Here is a 24,034-nt window from a genome sequence, read left to right on the forward strand (position 1 = left end):
GGGACAATCCAAACTGTCTTGACAAAAGAATTTATTCAAGTCTGGGTTCTTCCTTTTTCTTTTTTCCTCTGTTAAATTCAGCCCTCCTTGTTTGCTGTATCAGGTCGGGTTTTCCTCAATGCTCGGGTGAGACCTTGGAAAGCTTCTCCCCCACCACCACAAAGTTCATACAAAGAATGCATGCACTCTAGCTAATATACATTTCACTGAATGCTATTTTGCACATCAATGCGCCATGCCCTGCATTTTGAGCAAGCCTTCCCAACAGACGTGTTTAAGAAAACTTTATAGAAAACTACTTTTCTATAGGCATTTTCTACTTCTTTTTGTTTTATTATTTTTTATTCGATTTTTGGGATGCAATAAATGTAGGCAACGGGAAAAAAAGATAGTGAGCAAAAGAAAAAAGGAATGAAAAGAAAACATATAGCAATTTAATTTAATCGATTTGACTTCTATGCTGCCCAATCCCACTGGGACTCAGGGAGGCTTACAACGATAAATTGTACATACCATAAACAAGTAATAAGAACATTTAAAAAAACCACAGTAATAAAAACATAGAAACATAAAAGACTGACGGCAGAAAAAGACCTCCTGGTCCATCTAGTCTGCCCTTATACTATTTCCTGTATTTTATCTTAGGATGGATATATGTTTATCCCAGGCATGTTTAAATTCAGTTACTGTGGATTTACCAACCACGTCTGCTGGAAGTTTGTTCCAAGGATCTACTACTCTTTCAGTAAAATAATATTTTCTCATGTTGCCTTTGATCATTCCCCCAACTAACTTCAGATTGTGTCCCCTTGTTCTTGTGTTCAGTTTCTTATTAAAAACACTTCCCTCCTGAACCTTATTTAACCCTTTAACATATTTAAATGTTTCGATCATGTCCCCCCTTTTCCTTCTGTCCTCCAGACTATACAGATTGAGTTCATTAAGTCTTTCCTGATACGTTTTATGCTTAAGACCTTCCACCATTCTTGTAGCCCGTCTTTGGACCCGTTCAATTTTGTCAATATCTTTTTGTAGGTGAGGTCTCCAGAACTGAACACAGTATTCCAAATGTGGTCTCACCAGCGCTCTATATAAGGGGATCACAATCTCCCTCTTCCTGCTTGTGATACCTCTAGCTATGCAGCCAAGCATCCTACTTGCTTTTCCTACCGCCCGACCACACTGCTCACCCATTTTGAGACTGTCAGAAATCACTACCCCTAAATCCTTCTCTTCTGATGTTTTTGCTAACACAGAACTGCCAATGCAATACTCAGATTGAGGATTCCTTTTCCCCAAGTGCATTATTTTACATTTGGAAACATTAAACGGCAGTTTCCATTGTCTTTTGTAATGTCTTTTGCTGTTCTATGCAGTAATTATTATATTATTCCCATCTGCTCTGACCCTTTTTAACCCTGAAATTATCAGTTTGGTGTTCTCAGTTTTGCATCAAAAGACATATAAGATTTCCAGTTATTCCGGAAAAAAAGTCTGGGGTTTTTTTCCCCACTGACCGGGTAAGGAGTCTTTGATTTTGACTGGTGACCACCACCAGGATAGCTAGAGAAACATAAACTGCAAAGCCAGAGATGGGGCATCTCAGTTAAGATTCCGAAAGCGTGGAAGATTTACAAAACTGGCATTCAAAGGAAAAGAAATTGTTAGAAATCACTCCTCTTTTTCGAGAGACCAACGCTTGGCTGGCTTTTGAACCCTTGAAATTGACCGGTGTGATTTCACTCCACTTTGGCCAACCTTGCTCACCTATCGCCCGTTTCCTTCCCATATGAAATTTATTTTATTCATTTATTTATTTGATTTTTTTTAATGCCGCCCTTCTCCTTAGACTCAGGGCGGCTTACAACATGTTAGCAACAGCACTTTTTAACAGAGCCAGCCTATTGCCCCCACAATCCAGGTCGAAATACTACAAAGTCCTCTGTTAAAATAGCACAGCTGGGTAAAATCAGCTGAAATGACTGCTAAAGGCCCTGAGAAGGACAAGGACAAACACACACAATGCTTCCTATTAGGGATTACAGTGTTCCCTCGATTTTTCGCGGGGGATGCGTTCTGAGACCGCCCGCGAAAGTTGAATTTCCGCGAAGCAGAGATGCGGAAGTAAATACGCTATTTTTGACTATGTACAGTATCACAAGCCTTCCCTTAACACTTTAAACCCCTAAATTGCAATTTCCCATTCCCTTAGCAACCTTTTAGATTATTACTCACCATGTTTCTTTATTAAAGTTTATTTAAAAAAAAATTTATTAAAGGTGGACAAAAGTTTGGTGATGATATATGACGTCATCGGGCAGGAAAAACCGTGGTATAGGGGGGGAAACCGCAAAGTATTTTTTAATTAATATTTTTGAAAACCCGTGGTATAGACTTTTTGCAAAGTTCGAACCCGCGAAAATCGAGGGAACGCTGTATTCATCAACAGCTTAATCAAAATTATATCTATCTGATTATTCATATCACCACTGCAGCAGTTTTGCCCAAACGTGGAAAAAAGTAGAAACTCCACAAGACAAGTTAATACTAGAAATAATAACCCAATGCGCAGAAATGTCTAAATTGACTCTCAAAATTAAAGGCAAAGATGACTCACAATTCTATGAATGTTGGAATCTACTCTACCACTGGTTAGAAAATAGGAAAAATCCTTGCTAAGTACACTACGAACATGTAATTAAATATATATATATATACCTGATGAAAGCAAACAGAGCAAATAAGATAAAGGTATGAACTTCTAGACGAACATCTGATTTCTATGTTACTTATATATCCTGCTTCTATTTTCTTTTATATGTTATTTAAAAGAGACAATTTGAATTTTGATAATAACTGTAACTTACATAGTTCCGGAAGAATTTATAGACTGATCCTGTAATCGCCTATATTTTAATATGTATTTTTGATGTACTGTTTTTTTCCCCTTTCTTTCTTTTTTATATATGTTTTCTTTTCTTTTTCTTTTTTTTCTTTCTGTGTATTATATTTATATTTGTAAATAAAAAATTTATATATATATATATAAAAAAGGACAAACACACACAAACACACATGTACACACACACACACACACACACACGAGAGGGAGTTATTTTATTTTATTCATTTATTTTGTCAAGTACGTATTGGTAGTATGCAGAGATAACACAATGTTTACATACATGATATTGGTACTAATAATAGTACCAGTAGTCCCTTCTACTTACAGTTCCTTCTACTTACGCTTCGAGATGCAAACCACAAAGAGGGAGAACAGAACCATCACTTGCTGGAACGCCATGATTTTGGAAACCAGCTCGGACCTTAACAAAACCACATCGGGCCTCTCCTTTCTGATGCAGGAGGGCAGTGAAAGCAGATCCCCCTTTACAAAGAAGGGCTTGAGTATCTCAGCTCTCTTTTTTTTTTGCAAGCTGGAGGAGGGGCTGAGAAGCAGTGAGACAGAGAGAGAGAGGGAGAGGGAGGGTTGACGATGAGAAGGCACCTCGACCGCCCTGTGCTAGTTGATTTTTTGCTTCAATAGCCGATTGCATCAAGGTTGGGTCAGCGGTGGGATCTACTTGCCTTCACGATCGGTTTGGAAGTGTGTGCTTTACGTGTGCGTGCTTTGTGTCATGCACGCTTTTTCACCCTCTGCACATACACAGAAGACTTTGAGCATGGACAGAGGGTTAAAAACAATTAAATGGTGGTGTCCGGTTGGGTGGGCCCAGCCTCAGGCAACCGGTACATCCGAATTGGGCTGAACAGGTAGCATTTCGTCAACACTCCACGGCTTGCACTGGCTGCCGATCAGTTTCCAGTCACAATTCAAAGTGTTGGTTATGACCTATAAAGCCCTACATGGCACCGGACCAAAATATCTTCAGGACTGCCTTCTGCTGCACGAATCCCAGTGACTGGTTAGGTCCCACAGAGTTAGCCTTCTCCAATTGTGTGGCTTTAATTGGGGACAAAACAACAGGGCAGCGAAAGAGATTATGAGTAAGTGGGTGACATCTTTTGACACGGTGATGCCAACATGCAGACCTTTGCAATGCATCCTGGCAACCATCTGCACACTGCATTTCGGTTGGCAGGGATGGAGTGCACTAGGACATCTGCTCGAGCCAGGCGTGGTTCAGCCCGCAGCATGGATCAGGGTCCACGCATGCTGGTTTCAGCATTGTGGCATAGCCAAGCGCAGTGCTGAAATTAGGCTGGGAAGATTCAGATTTCTGTTCTCCATCTGTTCTACATTCATTCATTCATTCATTCATTCATTCATTCACTCATTCATTTATTGGATTTGTATGCTGCCCCTCTCCATAGACTCGAGGCGGCTTACAACAGTGATAAAAAACAGCATGCAACAATCAAATATTAAAACAACTAAAAAAACCCTTATTATAAAACCAAACACACATACAAACATACCATGCATAAATTGTAAAGGCCTAGGGGGAAAGAGTATCTCAGTTCCCCCATGCCTGACGACAGAGGTGGGTTTTAAGGAGCTTACGAAAGGCAAGGAGGGTGGGGGCAATTCTAATCTCTAGGGGGGAGTTGGTTCCAGAGGGCTGGGTCCGCCACAAAGAAGGCTCTTCCCTGGGTCCCGCCAAACGACATTGTTTAGTTGACGGGACCTGGAGAAGGCTTATGCAGCAAGAGAAAACACCAGTCGTTTCACAAGCCTAGGAGTGAGCTCTCCCTGTTCACAGCCAGAAAATTTTTAAAAAGTGTCCTTTTTCAAACAAAGTCTTCCAACTCGGTCACCTCACCAGGCCTGAATCTGCCGCCATTTTGTAGAATAGTCCCTTCTGGGCTCTCAGTACTTCTGGGGTATCGAATTCAGCCACTTGTCCGTTTTCCATCACTAAAATTCTACAAATATGAGAAACGAGCAAGGTTAGTCTAAGTTCATTTTCAAACTTCCGGTCGGCCCTTTGGATCTGTTTTTCATCATCAAGCAGAATGCAGCTGCGAGAGCAATCATGGGCTTCCCTAAATATGCCCATGTCACACCAACACTCCGCAGTCTGCAGTGGTTGCCGATCAGTTTCTGGTCACAATTCAAAGTGTTGGTTATGACCTATAAAGCCCTTCATGGCACCGGACCAGATTACCTCAGGGACCGCCTTCTGCTGCACGAATCCCAGCAGCCAGTTAGGTCCCACAGAGTGGGTCTTCTCCGGGTCCCGTCAACTAAATAATGCCACTTGGCGGGCCCCAGGGGAAGAGCCTTCTCTGTGGCGGCCCCGGCCCTCTGGAACCAACTCCCCCCCGAGATTAGAATTGCCCCCAACCTCCTTGCCTTTCGTAAGCTACTTAAAACCCACCTCTGCCGCCAGGCATGGGGGAATTAAGACTTTTTTCTCCCTCTAGGCCGTTCAACTGTATACATGGTATGTTTGTATGTATGTTTGGTTTTTATATATTAAGGGGTTTTAATTTGCTTTTAGTATTGGGTTTTATTGTCTATTGTTCATGATTGTTGTTAGCCGCCCCGAGTTTTCGGAGAGGGGCGGCATATAAATCCAATAAAACTTGAAATTTGAAACTTGAATTTGCAGACTCCAGAGGCTTTCCTGAAGCCCGGGGAGGGCAAAAATGGTCACCCCCGCTCTCCAGAAGGCTGAAAATATGCTTGCCATTGTGCACATGTGTGCTGGAGTTGACATGTGGCAACCCTTCATGTGTCCTTAGATGTGTCTCCGCGTGCCATCATGGCTTTAGGCCATTCTACCCATTCTATTCTTCAAAGCCAACTCTTACCGGTCAAATTCCATCATGGCATTTAGCCGATGGGCGATGGTCAGAACGGTGCACTCCTTGAAGTGACTCCTTATGGTGGCCTGAATCTGCAGGTCTGTTTCAAGGTCCACAACTGCCGTGGCCTCATCCAGGATCAGGATTTTGGCTCTCCGGAGTAAACCCCGAGCCAGGCAGATGAGCTGCTGTTGACCAACGCTGGAAAAAGAATGGTGGAATAATTAAAACCTGAGGTGAGGACCCCTATGTAGTGAATTGGGGAGAGGAATCTGTTTGACCCAATACTTCTGTCTGCACATGGATCATGAGAAGGGCCTCCTATGACTTGTAGAAGAGGAGAGGAGAGGAGAAGGAGATACCAATTGTAGGCACATCCGGAGCACTAAGGTGAAACAGTTGAGGTTTTCAGATGTTCAGGTACAGTGGTACCTCATCTTACGAACGCCTCTTCTAACCAACTTTTCAAGATACGAACCTGGTGTTTAAGATTTTTTTGCCTCTTCTTCTGAACTATTTTCACCTTATGAACCCAAGCAGCTGCTGCTGGGATGAAGGGGTTTCTTTTCCCCCCCTTTTTTGAAGAAAGAAAAGGGAGGGGCTGCTTGGAGTAGGAAACATTTTGCAGAGAACAACGTGCTTGCAAAGGCACTGAAAGGATGTCTTTTGTAGAAAGAAAAGGGAGGGGCGGCTTGGAGGAGGAAAGCTTTTGCAGAGAACAACGTGCTTGCAAAGGCCGGAGGGGCCCCCCCCCCTGCCTTTCTTCCTTCCCACTCACCCTTTAGCCTAGCCTTGCTTCTTCCACCCGTCCCCTTTAGCTGCTCCTCTCTGCCCTCTGTTCGCCTCCCTTCTAAAGTTTGGGATTTTCCTGAAGGATTTGCAGGCATTATTTGCTTTTACATTGATTCCTATGGGAAACATTGTCTCATCTTACAAACTTTTCACCTTACGAACCTCCTCCTGGAACCAATTAAGTTCGTATGATGAGGTACCACTGTACATTCATTCAATGACATCCTTCAGTCTTGAAAGACTATAGCCGTCACGGCGAACCTTTTTTTCCTCGGGTGCCGAAAGAGCAAGGGCATGTACTATCTTAACTCAATGCCTGGGGAGGGCAAAAACAGCTTCCTCCATCCCCCAGAGCCCCTCTGGAAGCCGGAAGTAGCCTGTTTCCCAACTTCTAGTGGGCCCAGTAGGCTCATGTTTCGCTTCCTTGGAGCAGGAGGAGGGTAAAATCGCCGGAGGCTCTCTGGAAGCCAAAAACACCCTCCCAGAGCCTCTGTGCAAGCCAAAAATCAGTTGCCCGGCACACACATGCGCATTGGAGCTGAGCTAGGGCAACAGCTTGCATGCCACCAGATATGATTTGATTTGATTTATTGGATTTGTATGCCGCCCCTCTCCAGAGACTTGGGGCGGTTAACAACAATAATAAAACAGTATACAAAATAATCCAATAGTAAAAACAATTAAAAACCCATTAATATAAAAACCAAACATACATACATACATACCATGCATAAAATTGTAAAGGCCTAAGGGGAAAGAGTATCTCAGTTCCCCCATGCCTGATGGCAGAAGTGGGTTTTAAGTAGCTTACGAAAGGCAAGGAGGGTGGGGGCAATTCTAATCTCTGGGGGGAGTTGGTTCCAGAGAGCCGGGGCCGCCACAGAGAAGGCTCTTCCCCTGGGTCCCGCCAAGCGGCATTGTTTAGTTGACGGGACCCGGAGAAGACCCACTCTGTGGGACCTAACTGGTCGCTGGGATTCGTGCAGCAGAAGGCGGTCCCTGTTTGCCATCACCGTTTGCCATCACTGGACTATGGTCTCATACTCTGGAAAGAGTTCCTAAAATGCTGTATGCAAAGCTCCGAGTCTTCGGAGAGGGGCGGCATACAAATCTAATTAATAAATAAATAATAAATAAAGCTAGAATAACCTCTGCAGAGCACGTGGCCAGCTAGGTTAGTACGGAAGATAGACTGTTACCCAAGCAGCAGATCCCCCCTCTCCGAGTCTCTGAAATAATTTATTTATTTATTTATTTATTTATTTATTTACTGGATTTGTATGCCACCCCTCTCCGTAGACTCGGGGTGGCTAACAACAATGATAAAAACAGCATGTAACAATCCAATCCAATACTAAAATAACTTTAAAAAACCCTTATTATAAAAACCAAACATACATAGACATACCATGCGTAAATTGTAAAGGCCTAGGGGGAAAGAATATCTCAGTTCCTCCATGCCAGACGGCAGAGGTGGGTTTTAAGAAGTTTACGAAAGGCAAGGAGAGTAGGGGCAGTTCTAATATCTGGGGGGAGCTGGTTCCAGAGAGTCGGGGCCGCCACAGAGAAGGCTCTTCGCCTGGGGCCCGCCAAACGACATTGTTTAGTTGACGGGACCAGGAGAAGGCCCACTCTGTGGGACCTAATCGGTCGCTGGGATTCGTGCAGCAGAAGGCAGTCTCGGAGATATCCCTCCATTCCAGTGTTTCTCAATTTTGGAGACTTTAAGCTGTGTGTGGATTTTGACTCCCACACTGGTCTGATTTCAAAACGATCCTTTAGAATGCAAATATGTCCACCCACTGATTTGACCAATCTTAATTTAGTGCATTTGTTTGTAACATACTTCCATCTAGATATTCCTTCCCCTCCACTCCGCCTCTGCCAATGCTGTATAATTCTGTTGCATCCAAAGAGGTCTGGATGAAACCCGTTAAATTTACATTAATTTGAATTGTATACAATTTGCCAGCAATTTATGGCATTTGCATAATGATGCCATTATGCAAATGGCATCAATCACCACAAATGACACCATTTGCAATTTAACCCGATGAGTGACGGGCAATGCTTTCCTCAAACAATCTGTCCATGTTATTATTTTAAGTGCTTTTTAGTGGCCCTATCTTTGAGGATAACCAAAACATTGGGAATAAATGTTAGCATGCCCAGAGTAAAGCGTTGCACGTATAGAAATGATATAAAAATAATGATCTTAGAAGAAGCAATGATAGTTTAAAAATGTACGGCATATGTCATCAGTCTGTGAAATATGAGATGAATTAGGGTAAGAATCACTGAGAGATAAGTAAAGAGGGAGGAAGAGGAAGTAGAAAAGTGAAGGGAGAAGAGAAGGAGTGGGGGGAAATAGAAGGGGGAGAGAAGGAGCAAGAAGGTAGAAGGAAGAGATGCAGACAGAGGGAAAGGAGTGTAAAGAAATGAAGAAAAACAGACTGATGAACAGGAGTAAAATATAGGTGCAAAATAGGACATTGATTTTTGACTGATTGGATAAAAATGCATAAATGTGTATGTTACACTGCTCAAAAAAAATAAAGGGAACACTTAAAAAACAGAATATAACTTCAAGTAAATCAAACTGTCCACTTAGGAAGCAACACTGATTGACAGTTAATTTCACATGCTGTTGTGCAAATGGAATAGTTGTGCAAACGAAATATTCGATGAGAATATTTCATTCATTCAGATCTAGGATGCGTTATTTGAGTGTTCCCTTTATTTTTTTGAGCAGCATATTTTAAGGTGTATCATGTATTGTAAGCAAATTGTGGAGAAATTTTTTTAAAAAATGCAAAAAAAAGGGAGGAATAAATGTTAGGACTTAAATGTCAGCCAGCTTCTAGAGCTAGTCTCCCATCAATTACAAAGTATTTCAAAGGAGTAAAGCCAAGTCTAAGCAGCATTGTTGAATCCGTAACTCAAAAAAGAGAGAAGGAAGGAAGGAAGGAAAGAATGAAAGAAAGAAAGAAAGAAAGAAAGAGAAAAAGAAAGAGGGAGGGAGGAAGGAAGGAAAGAAAGAAAGAAAGAAAGAGGGAGGGAGGGGGGAAGGGAGGAAGGAAAGAAGGAAAGAATGAAAGAATGAAAGAATGAAAGAATGAAAGAATGAAAGAAAGAAAGAAAGAAAGAAAGAGGGAGGGAGGGGAGGGAGGAAGGAAAGAAGGAAAGAATGAAAGAAAGAAAGAAGGGAGGGAGGGAGGGAAGGGAGGGAGGGAGGGAGGAAGGAAAGAATGAAAGAAAGAAAGAAAGAAAGGAAGAAAGAAAGAAAGAAAGAAAGAAAGAAAAAGAAAGGAAAAAACCCAAATCACAACAGGAGATTATTTTTCCCTCTTTCCATCTTGGGCTTCAAATACCTGAGGTCTCCACCTCCTTCGGAGCACTCATAGTCCATCTGACCTGGCAAATCAGAAACAAAGGTCTTGAGTTGGGTCTGTTCCAAAGCCGTCCAGATGTCCTCATCTGAGCATCGATTCAAGGGATCGAGGTTCTCTCTCAAGGAACCCCCAAACAAGACTGGGTCCTGAGCACAGGGGAAGAAGAAACACAAGACGTAGAGCCGTGAGGGCAAAGCTATGACATGTCTGCCACAGGTGGCACACGGAGCCACATTGGAAGGCACACGACGTTTTGCTCTATATCAGCTTCAGGGTGCATGCATGTGCTGGCCAGCTGATTTTCAGCCTTGGGGAAGGCCATTTCTCCCTCTGGATGCTTCAGGGAAACTTCCCTGAAGCCCCAGAGTGCAAAAAAATGCACAACGGGGAAACCGGAAGTTCAGAAAAACGGACTTCCGGTTCACCCGTTGGGCTGTTTTTTTCGCACTCCGATGCTTCAGGAAGCTTCCCTGAACCCTTCGCATTCTTGGGGTGAATACGAGGGTCGCCCAGAAAGTAATGCACTACATTGTTTTCTCAGCCTATAGTAATGGTATGAATGCGAATACAGTGCTCCCTCGACTTTCGCGGGGGATGCGTTCCGAGACTGTCTGCGGAAGTCGAATTTCCGCGAAGTAGAGATGCGGAAGTAGATACACTATTTTTGGCTCTGTACAGTATCACAAGCCTTCCCATAACACTGTAAACCCCTAAATTACCATTTCCCATTCCCTTAGCAACCATTTAGATTATTACTCACCATGTTTATTTATTAAAGTTTATTAAAAAAACATATTTATTAAAGGCGGAGGAAAGTTTGGCGATGACATATCACGTCATCGGGTGGGAAAAACCGTGCTATAGGGGAAAAAACAGCGAGGGATTTTTTAATTGATATTTTTGAAAAACCGTGGTATAGACTTTTCGCGAAGTTCGAACCCATGAAAATCGAGGGAACACTGTATACATTATTTGAATTGTCAGGAGTGTGTGTGTCAATTTTGCACTTCTTCAGACAGATCGCGTAACTGCCGCAGTGTTTCAAAATGGTGTCTGTAAGTGATGTACATTACAAGCAGTGTGGCATCGTTGAATTTCTCACTGCGGAGAAAGAAACTGTTGGGAACATTCACAAACATTTGTGTGCAGTTTATAGAGAATCTGCAGTCGACAGAAGTACGGTTAGTCGCTGGGCACGGAGGGTGAGGCCATTAGAAGTGATTCGCACCGAATGACTCACTCACCATCAGTGTTCCCTCTAATTTTTTTTGGGGGGGGGCGGAAAAGTATAGTATCTGAGTTGCAGTCCCTTCGGGACTGGGCAGCACAGAAATAATAAACAAACAAACAAACAAACAAACAAATAAAAAACCCACCCTGTTTTGCCTCAGAGAATTTCAAAATAAAATACTGTATGTCTATAACAGTGAGCTCATAATAGGGCAACTCTATCAATATCAAAATGCCACTTAAATAGTTGAGCTAGTTTCAAACTAGATTTTGATTTTCTTTCTCTCTTCCTTACTCCCATTCTTTTTCTTTCTCTTTTCCTTCCTCTCTTTTTTCTATCTGTTTCTCTCTCTTCCTCTGTTCCTCTCTCTCTCCTTCCCTCTCACTCTTTCCCTCTCGGCTTCTGGGCAGGTTTGGAAAACTCTGAGTTGATGATGATTTTTAAGTGAGCGATTGCTCACTGCTCAGCTTAGAGGGAACTATGCTCACCATTAAAAAAATGTTAGATTGTGCAGAAGCGGATGCGCTAACATTAAAACTAAGAAATAAAGAAGACACCAATTACTATAAAGTTTGGAAGTATTTTTATGACTGGTTAGCCAAAAGAAAAGGAAGTTAAAATAATAAGATAGATAAGAATAAGATTATTGTTCCTTTTCTATCTAATATTTTATTTGGAAAGCTACAATGAATTTAAGTATATATACACACACGCATTTTATATATAGAAATAATAATTTTTAAATTACCAATACCAAAGATAACCTCAACATAAGGCGGTAAATAAATAATAAACTTATAGATAAATTCTTAATTAACCAAAAAGAATGACGGAACACCGACAACCCATTATCAGCCGAATGACAAAATGAAATTTAGACTTTTGTCTTTTGCTTCTTTAATCTCTTTCTTCCTACCCACAAAACATGAAATAAGTAAAAGATAATATGCATTTTTTTTGTTTTGGTTTTGGTTTTTTTTCCTCCTGTTTTTGTTTTTGTTTTGTTTTGTTTTACGTTGATTGTTGTAATTATTGTTATTAAAAAAAACACAAGTAATTCGCACAGTACAGAAATGGCTTCGTGACCAGAACAAGGAGTGGCACCGACAGGGCATACACACCCTTGTGTCTCCTTGGAGGAAGGCCATAGAACGGGACGGATATTACATGGAAAAATAGGGAGTGTAGAAGAAACATCATTCTTTCTTGTGTGTAAGTTTCATTGTGTACTATAAATAATTGTTGAAGAAAAAAATCTGGTGCATTATTTTCTGGGCGACCCTCATAGAACAATACCAAATGAAAAGGATAGAGTGACTTCATACTTGCGGGACAATCGTAATCTTGCTTCTCAGGTTGTGCAGGCCCATTTTGGCAATGTTGATTCCATCAATCACAATCTCGCCATCAGAAGCTTCCACAAGTCTCAGAAGTCCCATCACAAGGGATGATTTCCCAGCCCCTGTTCTTCCAACGATGCCCACCTACAAGAGAAAAACAGAGATTGGAGAAGGAAGGACCACCTGATGGGAAACAAGGGGAGAGAATTACTCTTCCCTATCCTGCTTTCTCAAATATATATAGGAGTCTCTCCTCATTATAGTGTTGGTAATGACCTTTAAAGCCCTACATGGCATTGGGCCAGAATACATCCGGAATCGCCTTCTACCGCACGAATCCCAGCGGCCGATAAGGTCTCACAGAGTTGGCCTTCTCCAGGTCCCGTCGACCAAACAATGTCGTTTGGCAGGCCCCAGGGGAAGAGCCTTCTCTGGTGGCCCCGGACCTCTGGAATCAACTCCCCCCAGAGATTAGAACAGCCCCCACCCTCCTTGTCTTTCACAAACTACTTAAGACCCACCTTTGTCGCCAGGCATGGGGGAGTTAAGTTATTCTTTCCCCCTAGGCCATTACAAGTTATGCATGGTATGTTTGTGTGTGTGTATGTTTGGTTTTTTATAATAAGGGTTTTTAGTTGTTTTATTAAATTGGATTGTTACATGTTGTTTTACCATTGTTGTTAGCCGCCCTGAGTCTGCGGAGAGGGGCGGCATACAAATCCAATAAATAAATAAATAAATAAATAAATTATGTTCTCACAACAACCAGTCTATGAGCTTTGCTTACTAAAAAAAAAATAAAATAAACCCGGTTCAAATACACTTGTGGACTTGGTGGTGCAGTAAGGACTACCATCTATATCTCATGATGTTGCTGCTGCTGCTGATGTCTTACCTTCTCTTGTGGTTTGATCCTTAGGTTGATATCCTTCAGAGTTGGACTTAATTCTGGCCTGTATCGCAAACTATAGCCTCTGAATTCAATTGCCCCTTCAGTGGGCCAACTGCCACCTTGGAGACGATCGTCCAAAATCCATGGAGCCTGAAAGAGACGCAACAACAATGCTAGCTGATATTAGCAAATCCTAAAAGAAGCCCAAAGGGGCAAAACTACAAAAACAAACCAAACAAAACATGTGATTGCAGCAATAAGGACTCAAAACTTGCTTCTGACTCCACGATTGGGATATGTACTACATTACACTCAACCCTAGTATAATCTTTTCATTTTGGTGTGGTATGATGCATGAACAGAATTATTCTGATTTGCCAACCAGAGCGTATTCAGTCATATGAATATGACTTGCTTGGCGGGGCTGCGAGGGAGGGCCTTCTCTGTGGCCGCCCCAGCTCTATGGAATCGACTCCCCCTCCCGATGTCCATACTGCTCCCACCCTACTGGCCTTCCATAAGGCCGTGGAGACCTGGCTTTGCCGGCAGACTGGGGGGGTGGGAGCATGAACTAACAACTATCATGGCCAAACAGTATGAATGATTGTACGCATGTTGTTGTGATTGCTTAATTTATGGGTTTTTAATTAGGGTTCCAGAGGGGTTTTTTAGATTTTAAATTTGACTTCTTTTTATTGTTTTGTATTTACATTGTTGCTGTAAGCCGTCCAGAGTCCTTCGGGATTGGGTGGCATAGAAGTCGAAATAAATAGATAGATAGATAGATAGATAGATAGATAGATAGATAGATAGATAGATAGATAGATAAAGACTAGATAGATAGATAGATAGATAGATAGATAGAGACTAGATAGATAGATAGATAGATAGATAGATAGATAGAGACTAGATAGATACATAGATAGATAGATAGATAGATAGATAGATAGAGACTAGATAGATAGATAGATAGATAGAGACTAGACAGATAGATAAATAGATAGATAGATAGATAGATAGATAAAGACTAGATAGATAGATAGATAGATAGATAGATAGATAGATAGATAGAGACTAGATAGATAGGTAGATAGATAGATAGATAGATAGATAGATAGAGACTAGATAGATAGGTAGATAGATAGATAGATAGATAGATAGATAGAGACTAGATAGATAGATAGAGACTAGATAGATAGATAGATAGATAGATAGATAGATAGATAAAGACTAGATAGATAGATAGATAGATAGATAGAGACTAGATAGATAGGTAGATAGATAGATAGATAGATAGATAGAGACTAGATAGATAGATAGATAGATAGATAGATAGATAGATAGAGACTAGATAGATAGGTAGATAGATAGATAGATAGATAGATAGATAGAGACTAGATAGATAGATAGATAGATAGATAGATAGATAGATAGATAGATAGAGACTAGATAGATAGGTAGATAGATAGATAGATAGATAGATAGATAGATAAAGACTAGATAGATAGATAGATAGATAGATAGATAGATAGATAGATAAAGACTAGATAGATAGATAGATAAATAGATAGATAGATAGATAGAGATAGATAGATAGATAAAGACTAGATAGATATATAGATAGATAGAGATAGATAGAGATAGATAGAGATAGATAAAGACTAGATAGATAGATAGATAAATAAATAGATAGATAGATAGAGATAGATAGATAGATAAAGACTAGATAGATAGATAGATAGATAGATAGATAGATAGAGATAGATAGATAGATAGATAGATAGATAGATAGATAGATAGATAGATAGATAGATAGAGATACCGGTAGATAGATAGATAGATAGATAGATAGATAGATAGATAGATAGATAGATAGATAGATAAAGACTAGAGAGAGAGAGAGAGAGAGAGAGAGAGAGAGAGAGAGAGAGAGAGAGAGAGAGATAGGCATGACTTTCAGGGATGAAGGGAAACGATAGCAATAGCACTTAGCACTTCTATGCTGCTCCACCGTGCTTTTACAGCCCTCTCTAAGCGGTTTACAAAGTCAGCATATTTCTGGGTTAACTAAGGAAGTGACAAACTTACCTCTTTGGGGGTCTGTGAATAATCTCTCACTCTTTCCACAGACATGATGTGGTTATCAATTTCCGCGGAGGCCCGCACCATCCAATTCAAAACACCAGTGATCTGGCAAAGAAGAAAGGGAATCTAATGACCCCAGGCCACTGAAAGCTCCTACCAAACCTCAGGAGTTAAATGTGCTGCCTAAAGTTCTCTTATGCTGCCTACCCCCCTGTCCACTGACCTCAAATTCTATGTCAACTTGCAAACATTTCAAGTTGCCATGAAAAGGAAGGGGGGGGGGCAGCTGGAGGAAAGCTATTTCCCTAACTGAAAATGCATTCTACAAATGTTTCTTTTACTGATTGTGTCCTAGGCTACCAGAATTTCTGCAGGAAAAACAAAGATATTTTGCCGGTTTAAGTTAAGCCTCCAATCTTTGCAAGCACCATAGAACCTTGACTTGTGGACTTCAACTCCCAGAATTCCTCAGCCAGTCCTGGCTTAGGAATTCTGGGAGTTGAAGTCCACAATTCTTCAATTCTGGGAGTTGAAGTCCACAACTAAAGAGAGCCTGGGTGGCACAGCAGGTAGAGTGCTGTACTGCAGGCCACTGAAGCTGACTGTAGATCGGTAGGTCAGCGGTTCAAATCTCATCACCGGCTCAAGGTTGACTCAGCCTTCCATCCTTCCGAGGTGGGTAAAATGAGGACCCGGATTGTGGGGGCAATAGGCTGGCTCTGTTCAAAAGTGCTATTGCTAACATGTTGTAAGCCACCCGGAGTCTAAGGAGAAGGGCGGCATAAAAATTGAATAAATAAATAAACTATAAAAGTTGCCAAGGTAGGAGATTCCTGCAGTTGAAGACATACACACACACGCCAACCCAATAATCGATAATCATGGTGAAGGTAAAAAACTGGTGGAAGAGGAATCTACAGGTGGTCTTCATCTTACAACCCCAATAGGGACAGGAATTTCCTAAGCAAAGTGGTTGCTAAATGAATTGAGCCCAATTTTATCATTTTCTTCTTCTTTTTTCTTCTTCTTTTCTTTTTTAACCACAGTTGTTAAGCGAATCACAGCATTTGTTAATTGAATTATGTGGTCATTACAGAAATCTGACTTCCTCCATTGACTTTGCTTGTGGGAAGCTGGCTGGAAAGGTGATAAATGGCCATTATGTGACACATCACATTTTGAGCTTACCTGAAGAGCACAGGAGATGGAAAAGCCCACCATGCCAGGACTGAGATGGGGTTTGTACACCACCGCGAGTAGAGCTGCAAAGAGGACAATGGTGTTCCCCAGAATCTCAATGTTGGTGGCCAGCCATCTGGAACAGGAAAAGAGGGAGGGGAGAGGAAGAGGAAGGCAAAATGGAGAATGGATGGGGAAGCGAAGGGAAGGGAATTAAGGGGAGGAAGAACATAGAGAAAGGATAGGGAAGAGAAAAAAGGGAAGGGAGGAAAATGAAGAATGATGTGGAATGGAAGGGAAGGAGTAAGGAAAGATGGAGAATAGATGGGGAAGGGAAGGAGGAAGATAGAGAATGAATAGGGAAGGGAAAGAAGAGAAGGGGAGAGAAGGGAGGAAGGAAGGAAGGAAAGATGGAGAATACATAGGGAAGGAAAAGAAGGAAGAAAGAGAAGGAAGAGAAGGAAGAGAAGGGAAGGAGGAAGGGAAAATAGAGAATGGATAGAGAAGGGAAAGAAGCAAAGGGAAGGAAATGAAGGGAAGGAGGAAGATGGAGAATGGATAGGAAAGGGAAAGAAGGAAGAGAAGAAAGGGAAGGAGGAAGGGAAAATAGAGAATTGATAGGGAAGGGAGGGAGGAAAGGAAGATGGAGAATGGGTGGGGAAGGGAAGGGAAAGAAGGGAAGGGGGAGAGGAAAACATGGTTCCAAGTCCAATTAGGCCAGGAGAGCTGCCAATTGTCACCTGCAACAAGCTGCCTCTGAACATGGGACTTCTTCCCTTCCAGCCAGGGAAAATTTTTTATACCTGTCAGCAACCACTGCAGGGAAAGACACCTTGTGGTTTTCATCTACTTTGATGTCATTCTGGACAATAAAACGCTGCTGGACTCCAAATGCACGAATGAGGCAGGTCCCCTCAAAAGTTTCTGAGATGTTGGAATAGATGGGTGAGCGGCTTGTGGCTTCTAAGCGTTTCAGCTGGCAGGAGGTGGTGACAAAAAAGACCTGCCCAGAGAAGGGGAGAAAGAAGGACCTGCTAAAGTGGGAAGTCCATGTTTATTTGACTATATATATGTATGTAAGTATGAGATATCTCTGTGTTTGTATATCTAGATCTAGATTTATCATCCATCTGTCTGTCTATCATCTATCTATCTATCTATCTATCTATCTATCTATCTATCTATCTATCTATCTATCATTTATCTATCTACCTACCTTCCTACCTACCTACCTACCTACCTATCATCTATCTATCTATCTATCTATCTATCTATCATTTATCTATCTACCTACCTACCTACCTGCCTATCATCTATCTATCTATCTATCTATCTATCTATCTATCTATCTATCTATCTATCTATCTATCTATCTATCATTTATCTACCTACGTACCTACCTACCTATCATCTATCTATCTATCTATCTATCATTTATCTATCTACCTACCTACCTACCTATCATCTATCTATCTATCTATCATTTATCTATCTATCTATCTACCCACCTACCTACCTACCTACCTATCTATCATTTATCTGATCTATCAATCTATCATCTATCCATCCTTCCTTCCTTCCTTCCATCGATCCATCCATTGATCGATCAATCGATCATTCCATCCATCCATTCATCCATCCATATCTAGATCTAGATCTAGAATTGTCCGTCCATCCATCCATTTAAATCTAGATCTAGATCTACCTATACACATTGACATAGACACATAAATCTCTTCGAGGGAGAAATGGGTGCTTTAGAAATAGGAAATATAAACACACACACACACACACACACACACACACAGGAAATTATTGATTTACAATGTAATGGAGCCTGTCCATCATGGTCATAAGTCATAACAGTCATAAATCAGGTGAGTGAGATGACTGACCCAATTTTATGATCTTTTTTGGCAGCCATGATGTGAATGCCATGGTCTTTCAGTGAACTCATGTTTTGCTATGTGTGTAGTTTTACTGAAAACCAGAAGTAAATACCACCAGTTTTTGGCAAACCATTATAAATCGTGGTCATATGATCGTAAGACACTGCAAACCGCCTCTAAGCACATAAATGGCTAAAAAGCATCTACTTTTTCTCATAATTATAATAATATGTCTTTGCTACACACCTGAAGAGCAACATATAAGGCTGACAGAGGCAAAATAGCCACTAAAACCATTGGCGTGGCCATCACAATCACAACGTAAATCTCCAGGAGGTTAAATAGGAAGCCCAGCAGAGACTTCAACTTGTCTGGGACGATGGAATCGATTGCGTCCATTTCTTTGGAGAAACGGTTGAGTAGGTTACCACTGGGAGTCTGCTCAAAGAAGATCATTGGAGACCGGAGAACGTCCAATAGGAGCTTCTGGAAGAGCTTACGAGAAGCCACGATCCCGGCCAAAAACACTGCAGCGACCGATCCAAATTTTCCAATAGCTGCCAACAGGAGATGAAAGATATCAGCTGTTTCAGACAGTAGATGTCCTTTTCTTATCAGGATTATAGAATTGGAATGGAATGGAATAGAATAACATATTTGGAGGGGACCTTGGAGGTCTTCTAGTCCAACCCACTGCTAAGATAGGAAACCCTATACTACTTCAGACAAACTTGACTGTGAAAAATATGACTTTAACAATCGAGTTGTCGAAGCGTGGAACTCATTACCGGACTCAATAGTGTCAACTCCCAACCCAACCCTTCTCCCTTAGACTCTCCACAATTGACCTCTCCAGGTTCCTAAGAGGCCAGTAAGGGGCATATATAAGTGCACTAATGTGCCTATCGTCCTCTGTCCAATTGTCTTTCCTTATTTCATATATCATATATATTCTCTCCTTATCTATATATATATCATATATATTCTCTCCTTATCTCTTATATCATATATATTCTCTCCCTCCCATCTACTTCTCTTCTTTTTACTTTCTATCGTTATATATATTACTTAATGTCTATTCTCTTCCATATGTATTGTATATTGGACAAAGAATAAATAAATAAATAAAATAAAATAAAAAATAAAAAAAACTTCCGAACTGGGAACAATCTACCACTAGTTAACTCCCAGAATTCCATGTGGACTAGGGAATTGTGGGAGTTGAGGTTACCCCATCCTAATCGCTTCTCTAGAACCGAGCTTACATACATTTCCATGATGGTTTTCATGCCATTTTTAAATGTGAACCCTGAAGTCAAAACTCCACCTTTTTTAATGTAAATATAAAAAAGATGTCGAGCTTCAATCGCATGGTTGTGGTTGCCATCTTGGATTTACTGACCCTAACATACACCCTTCTTTGTGGACACCCCTCTATTCATTCAAGAGCCTCAGTGGTGCAGTGGTTAGAGTGCAGTACTGCAAGCTATTTCTGCTGATCACCGGCTGCCAGCAGTTTGGCAGATCGAATCCCACCAGGCTCAAGGTTGATTCAGCCTTCCATCTTTCCAAGGTGGGTAAAAATAAGTCTGCGGAGAGGGGCGGCATACAAATCTAAATAATAAATAAATAAATAAATAAGGACCCATATTGTTGGGGGCAATTTACTCTCTGTAAACCGCTTAGAGAGGGCTGTAAAGCACTGTGAAGTGGTATATAAGTTTAAATGCGATTGCTATTGCTATTCATTCATTGATTGATTGGTTTGCCTGGGATGACTTTTAAAAAAAATATTGTTATGCTAAGATGCAAGCAATATATTATAGCAGTATTTATACAGTATTAACTCATTTATTTGGTCCCTTGGCTGGGTTTGGTAGACATAGAAATTGAATGAATGAATGGATGGATGGATGGATGAATGAATGAATAAATAAATATTTCTTTACTAGGCCAAACCTTGAGTGACTCCTAGGAGAAAAAAGACACCCACGCGGAGCTCGGTATGAAGTTGCGTCCCATTGGAAATGGGGTCATTGGCCCACAGGCTGAGCCAATAGCCACGGCAGAACGAGAAAACTTGCTGGCAGGCAAACAGCAGTACAATATACACCCAGAAGAATGACCCTGCTGTTTTCAGGTATGTCAGGTATACTGAAATCTTTACCTAAATGAAGGAAATGGAATAAGAATAAGAATCGGCATTGACGAAAACACTATCGGTCAATTGCAGAAAGCTTGCTGGCAGGCAAACAGCAATACAATATAAAACCAGAATGACCCTACTGTTCTCAGGTACGTCCGATATACTGAAATCTAAACCTAAATCTTTACCTAAATTGGTTATTCACCTATAAAGCCCTCCATGGCATCGGACCAGAATATCTCCGGGACCGCCTTCTGCCGCACGAATCCCAGCGACCGATTAGGTCCCACAGAGTTGGTCTTCTCCGGGTCCCGTCGACTAAACAATGTCGTTTGGCGGGACCCAGGGGAAGAGCCTTCTCTGTGGCGGCCCCGACTCTCTGGAACCAGCTCCCCCCGGAGATTAGAACTGCCCCCACCCTCCTTGCCTTTCGTAAACTCCTTAAAACCCAACTTTGCCGCCAGGCATGGGGGAATTGAGATATCCCCCCTGGGCCTATACATTTATGTATGGTATGTTTGTGTGTATGTCTGCTTAATAATGGGTTTAAAAAAATGTTTTGAAATTATTAGATTTGTCATGAATTGTTTTATTGTTGTTGTGAGCCGCCCCGAGTCTATGGAGAGGGGCGGCATACAAATCTAATAAATAAATCAATCAATCAAGGAAATGAAATGAGAATAAGAATTGGAATTGACAAAAAAACTATCGGTCAATTGCAGAAGGCAGCTTTACTGGGAAACAGCTTCCATCCTGCGATGATAATTGTAAAACCATCAAACATCCAGATTTGCTACCCCAGGTCTTTGGTAAAGAGGTATAAGAGCTATAAGGTAGGCAAAAAATGCCAAATCTGATCTGAACATCTGGCTGACTGTGCAAGAATTATAATTGGTAATAATTTCCAAAGGATGAAAGCCGAAACCGCCACCGAATAAAGTGGTGAAGTTTATCCTCACAAAAAGCGCCACGACTTATACCGAAAAGGGGAGCAAACCTCCCAGCCAACCGAATAAAAAGATCTTTTAATTTACCCGTCCAGACTTCTGTTTCTTGTCTTCTGCCATCAGTCTTCTTCCTTCTTCCTGTGTTGGTTTGTAGTAGCTGTCTCTCTTGGCCAAAGGCTCTCTTGATCTTTATTTAAAAAGAAAGAAAGATGCTTCAATTGCATTGTTTTAAGAAAAGAACTCGCTGTCTTCCGGTTTCTAGCCTGATGCCTTGACCACTACACCAAACTGGTTCTCTATTTTTTTTGGGGGGGGGGGGGTATAAAATTTTTCTTTATTTTTCTTTCAACATACAATAAAACAATATGAGCAATAAAAAACACAGAATCAATGCTTAAAATAATAATTAATAATATTTCTTAGGTACGTTAAACATTCAGAGAGAGAAAAAAGCGCTAATGATACTTTCAATATGTACTTAAAATTAACCACACACGAGATATATTTCATCTACAAATAACAATATTATGAAATCTAGTCCCTTATATTCCCTTTTTCTATTTATAATAAAACATAAACATCTTAACATCTTAACTCAATATCTAATTTAATCCTTTCATCTCTGTGTTTACTCCTTATCCAATGCTGCCACCAGTCCTTATTTCGTCATCTGGGTCTTTAATAGATTAAAATTAAAACATCATGTATTTCTTCAAAAGTAATTAAAGGAAAATGCTTCTCAATTATTTTTAGTTTCCAACCATTCATAAAACTTTCCCCAAATCTTATAGTAATCACACTCCTCTTTATCTTTAAGTTTTATAGTAAGTCTATTCACACAGTAAGTCTTCGGAGAGGGGCAGCATACAAATCTAATAAATTATTATTATTATTATTATTATTATTATTATTATTATTATTATTATTTCAGCACAATCTAAAATCTTAAGTAATATTTCTCTAATTAAACTGGCTCTCTAGTGATCACCTTGCTACGAACTCTACAGCAAACCCAGTGGTGGGTTTCAAAAATTGTCACTACCAGTTTGGTGGGCGTGGCTAGGCGAGAGGGGCATGTGACTGCGTGGGTGTGGCCAACTTGACATTACTCACGCTCACCCCCACTCAGTCACATGACTCTCCCCACATAGCCAGCTGGATAACTTTGGGCCAATCCGTCTCTCTCTCTTATCCCAGCTGACCGCACAGGGTTCTTGTTGCGGGGAAATAGGAAGAGGAAAGTGTGTTGAATATATATATATGATTTTTTTAATGCTGACTTTCTCCTTAGACTCAGGGCGGCTTACAACATGTTAGCAATAGCACTTTTTTAAAACAGAGCCAGCATATTACCTTTGAAAAGTGTTCGGAAACTTCAGATCGTGCAGAATGCAGCTGCGAGAGCGGTCATGGGCTTACCTAGGTATGCCCATGTTTCACCATCACTCCGCAGTCTGCATTGGCTGCCGATCAATTTCCGGTCACAATTCAAAGTGTTGGTTATGACCTTTAAAGCCCTTCATGGCACTGGACCAGAATATCTCCAAGACCGCCTTCTGCCGCACGAATCCCAGCGACTGATTAGGTCCCACAGAGTGGGCCTTCTCCGGGTCCCGTCAACCAAACAATGTCGGTTGGCGGGCCCCAGGGGAAGAGCCTTCTCTGTGGTGGCCCCGACTCTCTGGAACCAACTCCCCCCAGAGATTAGAACTGCCCCTACTCTCCCTGCCTTCCGTAAACTCCTTAAAACCCACCTTTGTCGTCAGGCATGGGGGAACTGAAACACCTCCCCCGGGCATGTACAATTTATGTATGGTATGTGTGTGTGTGTGTGTGTGTGTTTGTTAGAAAAATGGGGTTCTTTTTAAAATATTTTAAATTATATTTGGATTTGTTATGAATTGTATCTTGCTGTGAGCCGCCCCGAGTCTGCGGAGAGGGGCGGCATAGAAATCTAAATAATAAATAAATAAATGAATGAATGAATGAACGAACGAACGAACGAACGAACGAACGAACGAACGAACAAACAAACAAACAAACAAACAAACAAACAAATAAATAATCCGGGTCCTCATTTTACCCACCTCGGAAGGATGGAAGGATGAGTCAACCTTGAGCTGGTGATGAGATTTGAACCACTGAATATGTTCTCTGCCTTGATTTATTTGAAAAACTAATAAATAAAATTGGGATAAAAATAAACAAATCACTTACTTTCCATGGGTTTCATGCTGGGTCAGAGGAGTTGGGGAGATCCTCTTAATATTCTCTGCATCTGTGGAGTCAAGATAGACCAAAGTCTCAGAAGAAATTTATTTATTTATTTTATTTATTCAATTTTTTTTTTAATGCCGCCCTTCTCCTTA

The 24,034-nt window shown here is 41.1% G+C and overlaps 2 protein-coding genes across 2 annotated transcripts in view; both read right to left on the minus strand.

The window, feature by feature from the left end:
* LOC139171800 (uncharacterized) overlaps positions 1–3,304 on the minus strand; it is a 124,489-nt gene extending 121,185 nt beyond the window's left edge. Inside the window, exon 1 of the mRNA XM_070760233.1 lies at positions 3,247–3,304. Coding sequence (XP_070616334.1) covers positions 3,247–3,304 — 58 coding nt within the window. The remainder of the gene's footprint in view (positions 1–3,246) is intronic.
* ABCC6 (ATP binding cassette subfamily C member 6) overlaps positions 3,113–24,034 on the minus strand; it is a 58,621-nt gene continuing 37,699 nt past the window's right edge. Inside the window, exons 20-31 of the mRNA XM_070761133.1 lie at positions 23,883–23,943; positions 21,753–21,852; positions 20,532–20,739; positions 18,819–19,129; positions 17,487–17,686; positions 16,693–16,819; positions 15,508–15,609; positions 13,423–13,569; positions 12,513–12,671; positions 9,936–10,102; positions 5,779–5,973; positions 3,113–4,887 (exon numbers count right to left, since the gene is read on the minus strand). Coding sequence (XP_070617234.1) covers positions 4,776–4,887; positions 5,779–5,973; positions 9,936–10,102; positions 12,513–12,671; positions 13,423–13,569; positions 15,508–15,609; positions 16,693–16,819; positions 17,487–17,686; positions 18,819–19,129; positions 20,532–20,739; positions 21,753–21,852; positions 23,883–23,943 — 1,889 coding nt within the window. The 3' untranslated portion in view covers positions 3,113–4,775. The remainder of the gene's footprint in view (positions 4,888–5,778; positions 5,974–9,935; positions 10,103–12,512; positions 12,672–13,422; positions 13,570–15,507; positions 15,610–16,692; positions 16,820–17,486; positions 17,687–18,818; positions 19,130–20,531; positions 20,740–21,752; positions 21,853–23,882; positions 23,944–24,034) is intronic.

Source organism: Erythrolamprus reginae, chromosome 9 (genome assembly GCF_031021105.1).
Source record: "Erythrolamprus reginae isolate rEryReg1 chromosome 9, rEryReg1.hap1, whole genome shotgun sequence".
Taxonomy (NCBI): Eukaryota; Metazoa; Chordata; class Lepidosauria; order Squamata; family Dipsadidae; genus Erythrolamprus; species Erythrolamprus reginae.